The 10,373-nt window shown below is 38.9% G+C and overlaps 1 protein-coding gene across 1 annotated transcript in view; it reads left to right on the forward strand.

Moving 5' to 3' along the window:
• Positions 1-5,294, forward strand: part of LOC124213370 (serine/threonine-protein kinase 17B) — a 60,943-nt gene extending 55,649 nt beyond the window's left edge. Inside the window, exon 6 of the mRNA XM_046614665.2 lies at positions 1,442-5,294. Within this exon, the coding sequence (XP_046470621.1) occupies positions 1,442-2,510 (1,069 nt within the window). The 3' untranslated portion in view covers positions 2,511-5,294. The remainder of the gene's footprint in view (positions 1-1,441) is intronic.
• Positions 5,295-10,373: the final 5,079 nt, after the last annotated feature.

A 10,373-nucleotide genomic window follows, 5' to 3' on the forward strand; every position in this document is an offset into this window, starting at 1 on the left:
GTCCAATACAACGGTAATTCGCCAACATCTGACTCACTGACAGTGAGGTATATCTGGCATTACGTCGCCGTTCATATGCTAGCGTAATTATCGATGTGTAATCCTTGGCGATTCGATCTTAAACACATATATCGTCATCACTTTGATAATTCACGTACGTCGTAGAGGAACTTCGGGCAGTTTAATTGATTGTCGAATCTTGTATTTATATATATATATGTATATTTTTTATTTTCTTCTTCCTCTTTATCGCGTACTCACTTATCGGTGAACGCGTATGATGCATGTTATTGAACATTGGAGAGAGATGATAAGGAGCGTTCTTAGTCGCATTCAATGTCGCAATATCTTCTCAACTCTCTTGAAGAATTTTCAAGTATTTACGGTTACCCGTTGTACCTACGTCATCGCGTACTTCCTGTCTGTTGACATAGATGTAATATTATTGTCGGATTCATGGAGCGACAAACTCGCATTACCGGTTTCTTTTAATATTTGTCGAAGAGATTTTCGAGAAAATTAATAAGACTCGACCATTTTTTGAAAGATTTTGTCACACGTTTGGCAAGTTTATCGATTCTTTCTCACACTTCTCTACTTTCTACAATATATATAAAAAAAAAAAACGTCTATAATACACGGGGAAAAACTCGACGTATATCGAAGTGTCGATTTCGTCGATGTACAGTAAGCATGACATGTACATGTTTGTACTTAATATGCGCACAGAGATTTTGAAATCGTTATCGACAGCTGAAAGGAAATGACAATCTCTTAGTCCCTTTAAAAGTCCGGGGATCCTTATCTCTCAATGGCCGGTATATGTATAACGCAGTACGTATTATTCAAATGCGTTTTTTTATACGCTATCGAAAATGCGTCGGAGTCCACGGAACACGGTCATGCGCAAGCACGTGTTGCGCAATTCTTGGCCGTCCTATATAATCGGATGCTTATATTTCGTACGCATAATATTGCGCGTATACGCAACAACAGGAAATGCGTGACAGACGCCTCTTCGATATTGTTTATTAACATTTGTTAGGGAAATGAAAAATAATTGAAGCAGCTAAGATACTGCAGCAGGGTCAACGGCGGCATGTGGCTTTAGTTTATATTTTTCACGACGACGAAGTGTCTAAACTTGAAAATAAAACATGTGTATGTATTCGAAATCGTGTGTAATTTGTATAATTCTGTCCTTTTGAATTCGGTGATAAAAGTGATAGAATTTTGGAAGAACGTGCCACCGAGTTCTGAGTCTTGTTGTACAGTTGTTATTGCGTGTAATAAGCGGAAGTCGGGTCAGGCAGTTAACTTGTAAGGATCTACGTGTGCATGAGAAGCAAATGAGTATATAAGTATAATTTTAGAAGAGCGTAGGTAGTTGTTTTCGGTAACCATCCGTATTCTAACCCTCTTCCTATTGTTTGTATTTCAGTGAACGCCTAACGGTCACGGAATGCCTCCAGCATCCGTGGTTCTCGGCGCATGACGGCCCCGAAACTCCTCTGGCCTTGACAACGACCTCATCATCATCATCATCATCCTCCTCCTCCTCCTCCCCCTGCTCCTCGGAACCCACGAGCCCAAGTACGTCGAGCGATAAACCAGAGTTCGCACCGAGTTCCTCGGAGCCGACGGAGGACGCAGCGAAGGATCGAAAAACCCCGAAGGACGCGGCTGAAACGGCGCCGCAGAAATCCGAACCGCAGACGGAAGCTTCGACGAAGTCGTCATCGACGGTTGTGCAGCGGGCGGTGTCGTCTTACACGTGCGAGAACGTCTACAGCAAGAAGAAGAGCGGCTCGTCGACGGTGACGGGAATCGGAAACGCGGGCCTCTCGATGCCGGTGCGAATCGGTTTGAGCCCCGACCGGCGGGACACCTTCAAGAAGAACATGGACAGTCTGGCGCAACGGTTCTCATCGAGCACCGAGATCGTGATAATCGAGCCAACGTCGGTCGGGCAAACCAACCGACGTGCTACAGCGACCCACACGATGCCGGCCGGCGAGATATTCAAATGCACCCCGGTATTCATCCTCGGGGAGGAGCAACAGTGCTGCGACAGCGGGAGCGACACGGTGTCGGAAATGTCGACGGACAGCTCGAGCGACAGGAGCAGCATTTACTCGGACGACTCCCTCGACTTTATTCTCTACGGCAAGACCCAGAGCAGGGCGAGCTTCCCCTTCGTAGGCGCCGACACCGAACGCTGGGAGCAGAAACACCCGAGGATCTGGCCCCGCGAGTGCAGCGGCGTCGTCAGCAAGGCTCTCAGCCGGTTTTCCTCGGAGCCCGGTACCACCGGGAGTAAAACTGTCAGGGCGACGCCGTCGGCGAGCATCAGAGGCAGGGCGAGTCTCGAGGCGATGCGGGAGAGGGGCGGAGAGCTTGTCGTCATCAGGGAACCCGTCAGGGCTGGAAGGTACACCAGGTACAGCGAGGTACAGTGCGAGTCCGTTCAGGCGAGGATTCGCCGGTTCCAGGTTCACGGGGCCTCGTAGAATCCCCGGAAAGCGGAGGGCTCTTCCTGACAGGATCTGTACATAAATACGCGACGCCTTCGCGCTAGTAAGACGAGCCGCGAGGAGTTTATACCCGGTGGAAAAGACGCCGATTTGTCTCTATTTCGGCGCCGACCGATCGCCGGTAGATGACGAGTATTTTTATATACTTGCTTGCCGGGTTCGTTCGATAGGGGATCTACCACATATCCAGTTTGTTGTCATTTATCTCTCGATACTCGAATCTTTATCTACCTGTTTCTAATCTTCTTCTCCTTCTTCTTCGTCTTCTTTCTTCGTTTGTATAAATTACTTTTTGTTGAAAGAAAAAAGAGAGATATATATATATCGGTATATGCAATATACATATAAGAGAGTTTGCGGTCGTTTTAGCTATTGTCAATCTTCTATGGTGTGAGGATAGGTTTGTGTAGCTGTAAAAAGAGATTGAGGATATAAATATAAACGTGTTTCTATGGTTTACTTACGACGTAAGTCGTGGCAGCTTAATGGCTCTAAGATACGTTATTATATCGGGATATTTTCTTTAACGTGCTAAAACGACATTCGGAGAAAGAGAGTATAAATTAGTTATAAATGAAGTGTACATCTAGGAGAAAGAGGAGGGAAGTTAAGAGACTTCGAGAATTGACCGTAATGATTTATAACAAAGGTATCGGTTGAACGATTTAATGTAAATATCAAATGCTCCTAGACATATATCTGTATACATATATATTTATATACATAGATATATAATACGTATTATATATAAAGTTCGATTTTTCTATAACACGTATATATTTAAATCGCTGATTCTGTAAGATGTGTAAATAAATGAAAATTTATACGATATGAATATTACATTGTGAAAAGATGCACGGAAAAGAGGAAAAATAAAAATAAAAATATGGAAGGAACGAAAAGAAAATAGGAAATGATTCACTTGGAGAGAAAGTGACAAAACTCCGTGGTCAGTCATTTATCAAGGTTGTCACCTGGAATAAAAAACATCCAAATAAAATAAAACCTAATTAAAGAAAAAAATAAAAAAAAAATATAAAGAAAATACAAAAAATTGCAACTGTATGTGATTTGACAAGGGGGAGAACGGCTATTCTCAAGATCATCTTTTGATGACGATTTTGAAACCATTTTTCGAAAAATCTTGTTTTCGGAGCATGTTTTTTCTATTTGTTTTATTTTTTTTTTTTATTTATTTTTTTTTTCATTAATATTTCTTTCGCGTCAACTAAAATTCCGAATTGATAGAAAAAATTGTAGAAGCGTTTCATAAATGGCTGAACTTCTTCGTGGTGAGAGATGTATTATCATCTAAGTTTTGGGGGCAAAATAAATCTACCTATTATCTGTGAACTTTGTAAATACATATTTAAATACAATATATATTATATATAACTATCAAATGTCAGGCTGGATTTATACAGACCGACGAAAGTATGTATAGAATTAACAATAATTAATGTTTATAGTTGCAAAGAGAAAAGAAAAGAAAAGAAATAATAGAATAGTGAATAATAATTATGGTGCCTGTTCATAGAACTGATATAACTGCCAAGTGCGATGTACAATATCATTTCCGTGATTTTCGAGCGCCGTTCGGAACCCTTTCCCGCAACGAAGAAAAAAAAAAAAAATTAAAATTAAAAGACAAATAGCCGTGTAAGATTAATAATAATAATAATGATAACAACAGTAAAGACAACATCAACAATAATAACGAATCCATCGAAAAAATGAAAGTAAAAAGTGAGGATAGTTTTCTGTGCTTTTTATTCCCAGTCGAATGTTTGATATTCTATACATCGATATTTCTTCACTGCTTGATGGGTTTTGAACGATCTCTTGAACGCAGCGAATTTCAAGTCACGAAATGCGCACTGAAAATATTGCCATATCTAAGGTAGATAATTATTATAGTACAGATGGCGCAAATCTCGCCGCCGCGCACCTTTTTCCGACCAATTTCATCAATAATTAATCATAGTAATGATATATTATTATTATTATTATTACTATCGTTATTATTAGTATTATATACAGACACGTAAAGAATAAATTTTATCAAATTGAATACTTCGCCGTTTTTTTTTTTTTTTTCTTGTTTTTTCATTTTTTATTTCTTCCGTCTGTAAACACGTATACTTGCTACGCATGTGTATGTTAAATTTGATGAAGAAAAAGTAACAGTGCCTGTGCCCTTTTCTTGGGCCCGTATTACGTAAATTTAATTAATGAACGATAAGACTTGTATCAACTAGATAACTGTAATATTAAAATTTCCATACACACAAAATCTGAAAAAAAGAAAAGCTAAAATTGGACCACGATTTTCAGAAAAGGTGGTGTAACGTATATATATCTGTCTGTATGTATATATACGCATATTTCGGTATGATTCCACCGCAAATGTCTCTCCACTGATCGATCAAAATTGAGAGCCTAGACAGGCTTCTAGGCGTCTTTAATTACAGCGATATATGTATGTACGTATATGTGTGTGTGTATATGAATACAAATTGGCGAGAGAATATTTATAATATTTTTTAAGTATATTTGTGAAATTCGGAAAAAAAAGAAGACGGAAAAACAAGAAATGTTTCGAATTGTTCATCGCAACGCGATGTACCCGATTTATACGAAAAAAGACAAATAGCCTAATGACCTTGTGTCCCTCAAAGTCGTTGTAATTCGAAGTTGCCCAAATTTCGCCGATCTTGAAGAACAAAAAAAAAAAGATTAACACAAATCTGCAACGTCGTATACCGCACGAAAATAATTTTCTACCAACCGCCTTTATGGTATATGTGTATATACATACATATACATATATGTGTAAGTGTGTGTATATTGTTAGAAATGCGGTGTTGAATGTAAGACCAAAAATATTCTTTAGAAGTCCATATCATTTTGGTCTTGATTTTCAAACCACTTGGTGTCAAGAATCGTACAACATACACCGATATGTTTAATTTTACGCTAATCGGTGTGGACTTTTATCGACACACTAAATTTTCTGACAGCATACATGTGTGTTTGGTTGGGATTTTCCAAGTTATTTATTCAATCTCTTTCTTCTACCGATCGAGAATAACGCTGTGACTTTGCGCGCCATTTGCCAAGCAAATATTATTAAATAAAATTACACATACTGCATCGCATTGTATAATAATACATCCGCGCACTTCGACAAATATGTATGTATGTATGAATACAATCGTAGTTATATCAGGCGTGTGTACATATCTTTATATCCATATCAATACCTACACATATTTAACACGAAATTGAATGTTATTTGTAACTTACCGTTTAGATACGTTATACTTACACGTCGTATTATTGAATTATTAATCTTTAAGTGGTTCTTCTTTATACACTTTTACATCTACATACATGCTGCTACCTTAGAACTTTTTTTTTTTTTTTTGATGTAGTTCCCTTTTTCGCTATTTTTTTTTTGTCTACTTTGTTGTTCAAAATCGGCCAAAATTCAAAACGGTGCAAATCAAATGGTACTTTTAGTAATAGTAATAATAATAATAACAATAAATTATTACTATTGTTCTAATTATGCTAGTCATATATAAATATGTATTTTGACGCGCGTCTCCCGTACGTAATAATAATTCTTACGTTATCCATACCGCAGCTCAATTATTTTCACTTATTTTCACATTTGTATACCTCCAACAGTTTGATATAATGAATTAAAGGTTTCCTCTTCTGCTCTCAATTTCGCAAAGAAAAAAAAAAAAACAAATTTAACTTCAACTCTCTTTCTACTTTAGACACGGCCTAAACTCGGCACTCCCTCGCTGCTGCTAAACAACGAGAGCGGAGAGAGTCGTACTTTTGAAAACATTCTCGATTCGCAAGAAAGGGAAATCGAAGTTAATGAAATCGGAGTAACGGGGAAATGAGGAAGAGTTTATTACGATATATGTAATTCCTCGTGAATCGAGCAGTCCTTTATTCTCTTCGCCTGAAAATTTACCCATGAGTAATTCAGAGAAAAATATTGATAAATTGTATATAAAAAAAAATTTCTTAAATACAAAGTATTGGGGAATTTGGCAGAAAAGAAACTTCGTTATTTATCCCGTAAACCAGGTACTTGTCGCATTTTTACACGAATTGAACGCACAATTACTTTTGCCATAACTAATCTCGAATCTTTTGTGTGAATTAAAGATAAAAATAATAACAATTAATGTTTTAAACAAAATTATCGTACTATCTGTAATTTTGATAAGCATACGCCGGCGAGAGACGCGCTATCAATACGAAATCAAGGAGTGTCGAACCGCGAGGTTCAATCCGTTCACTAGAATTTATTATACATATATGTTTCATGATTATATGTATAATTATTTATTTTCTTATCGCTTTGTCTATATTATTTGATTATCCCCTGATTATTTCTCCGTCTTTGCTTTTTTCATCCCCATCCTATATATTACCCGTAATTTAGAATATGATCGTCATTGCTAACAAGTAATTATTCTTCTAACGACTAACCGTCACCACTGCTGAAACCGCTAGAACTGTCATTAATACAATTATTGTTTACATATTACGTTGAGTTTATAAAATAACGATAATTATCACTATTATATCATTACTGCCCGTATTACCTCGCGACATGGTCACCGATCTCTCCCGTTTTTTGTCCCTCTCTCTTTCTCTTTCTCTTTTCTTATTCGAATTTTACGCACCCTGCTCCCCGATTTATCGACTTACTCTTATCGCTATTGGTTATTGTTATTACGTTCAATATTCTTATCATACTACGTTACGAGACAACAAAGTCGCACTAGCAACATAAGCCTTCTTTGTAAATATTTATATATAATTATCATTATTATTATTATTGATAATATTATTTTCATTATTATTATTATTATTATTATATTACATAATTTGAATAAGTTAATGAAATAAATGATACCTATAACTCATTTGAATAAATCGTCGACCTATTCAATTAAACATCATCCCGTTATCCTGCACATTATATCCCGATTAAATTACTTTGCTTGAAAAACATGTCGAGAAGCAAGAAGGGAAAAAAAAACAATGAAAGGTAAAAACCTTACGGGGTATCGGGTCAGAGGGCAAGCGAACTTTTTTCAGGGTAAGTAGATACCGCTGGTTCATCCGACTCGTGCAGCGTATCGGAGTCCAGCCTCACGAGTCGGATATTTCTCTGTAAATAATTCCTAATTGGAAGAGGTCGTCGAACGGATGGAGCGCGACACGTTCCATAAATAATGCAACGGATTCCGTGGCCGCAAAGACCGCGGTGCATCCATCTTATACCTGTAGCGCATGCGTCTCTACCGCATGCATGCCCATCCGCCGGTGTCCTCTTCATTAAACCGCATCCTGCAACGGCCGCACGAAGCCCCGTGGGCGAGGATACTCGTAACAATGTTTCTAAAAATACAACCCTACCTACCGCGGTGGCTAAAAAGCGTCGCGTTATACGGGCACGACGCTCTAAAAATACGAGCCCTGCCGATTAAAATGAGCTTTTGTCAACGGGGGGACCGATATGGCGATTCGCGGGACCTTTTTTACAGACGCACAGGCCAAACGGCGCGGAGTGATCGCTTTCAACTCGCTCCCTATAAATAGCCGCGAATTGTTCACCGCGTAATGCCGCGCAGGTGACGCGGTGAATCACGGCGTTCGTCTCTGCGGAATTGCCGCGCCACCGCTTGTAATCCTTTTAGTCTTAGGGAAATAGGAGGGAAAAAGGTAACGCGTATAAGTACCTGTGTCTGATGTCGATCTTTTTTACCGACCGGCTGCTGAGCCGCTGTGAGACCGTTTGATGCGGCTTTTTCAACGCTTTGTAACGGGCCCGCAAGCCTGTCTCTTGCGCTTTCCTTATGCCGCCTGGCGGGGGATTGAAATTTTCAGAAGAGACAGATCGATCCCAGGAAATCGTATCAGGGCGCGATATAACCAGGCACGGAATCCACGCAGAAATCGGCAGTGATTCGGAATTTCAATTTAGAAATACCTTCTGTCGTTCATGGGTTGCTAAATTATTGGTGACTCAACAAAGCGGGATTTATATCATTAACAAAAGTCGAACACGCAAGAACGAGATTTGAGATTCGAAGATCCTCGAGTCCCACTTCGCATTTTGTAAACCTCTTTCTCAGCTTCTCTTGTAAATACATGCACTCCAGTTTCTCACTTGATTTACCCTACCAACGACGGATGGATTCATTCTCACTTCTCACGAATTGATGCGAAGGCTAGCAAAAATGTCCACATTTTGCAAAGTCAGGCTACGTTCGGAACGAATATAGCTTCCGGAAATTAAGTATCGATTACAATACATTGCTTGCGCTCAGTTATGTCCGGCAGAACATCTCGTGGATGGTTTTTCTGCTAGCCGCACCTGAGGATTATTCTCTTATAGTGTAAACACCCGTCTGTAGGCGCGTGTTTACCGTCGAGCACAGAAATTATACGGGCTTAGATTAGGCAGTCAGTAAGACTTCAGCTCTCGTCGAGTTCAATTGGTTGCCGTATTTTCGGTATGCATTTGTTGTGTGAATATATAAAGTGTTCTTCCTCTTCGAGCACAACTGTAAGAATGTCTGTAAGTGTGTTTACATTTTGGAATCTTACGCTTCTGATGCGTTGTGTGTTGCCCAACTTTTATTCGGAGTTACATTATTCTAAGTAATAAATCTGAGTAAACAATCGTGAATATTTTTGTCCATACTAGGAATTCCGGTCTAATGATTCTGTTACTCGAAACCTCGGCGTACTCTTTAAACGCCCCAAAATGCATCTCTGGTGCAAAAACCTTTCGCCAAGTCCATTAGAAGTCTGATCATTACCCACAAAAATACCTTTTCCGATGAGTATTGTATGCGTATAATCACATTGTACAAAAAAAAAAAAAAATATTTGACAAAACACAGAATACGCAAATATTCTCACACTTTATCAAAAAAGACTCACAATACAAGCACTATTGAAACTTGAGCCTTAGCTTCCACATCTCACTGGAATAACACTGCTGCCACACTGGGGTCAGACTAACCCTAAACTTGTCCAACTACAAGTGTTAATCAAGTATAAAGAAAAAACAAAAAAAACTCATGCGCTAACATACATTCGAATTACCGACAAAATACGACGGTGCCGATCGGACAAATCAAGAGTTGATCAAACTTTCCGACCGCAATATAAGCAGTGAATATTGTCTGTGCGTTGGACATCCAACTATCAGTGTGCGACCGAACCCTGCTGCCGCTGCGTAAGATTGCAAGCAAAGGATTGGCAGCTGCTACACAATGGTATTGAAAATCCAGAAGAAAAACATAATATTAGTGAGTGGTACTTGGCGGGTCTTTTTAGAAAAATACCTTGGGAAATAAATCAAATTCTAACATTATCGTTTCATGTATACATCATGCCTTGGAAGAAGCACGCCAAGTTTCACGTACCAATTTAATTTTGTTTACGATCACATCACGGTGCGATGGACTTTCACAATTGGTTCGTAACACATGAACTCCTACAATGCAACTTAATAAATCGTGAGCGATTACTGTTTTGTAGGTTAATTGACCATCGTTCCGAATTCGCAGAACTTTAGTTTTCTCAAAGTTATAAAACATTTGGTAAATGAAGTAGGTGATTTTGAGTTTTAAGAAATCTGTCGTGCAAGATTTTCCAAGTCGAAAACAAATTTGGCATGTAGATGGAGTCATCAAGTTTTTGCGGGTTCTTGACTCAGTGGTAGAACAGTCGTATATATAATCTCTCCAAAAGCACCTCTGGTGCAAAAAATTCTCGCCAAGTACATTA

Source organism: Neodiprion pinetum, chromosome 2, assembly GCF_021155775.2.
Source record: "Neodiprion pinetum isolate iyNeoPine1 chromosome 2, iyNeoPine1.2, whole genome shotgun sequence".
Classification (NCBI taxonomy): Eukaryota; Metazoa; Arthropoda; class Insecta; order Hymenoptera; family Diprionidae; genus Neodiprion; species Neodiprion pinetum.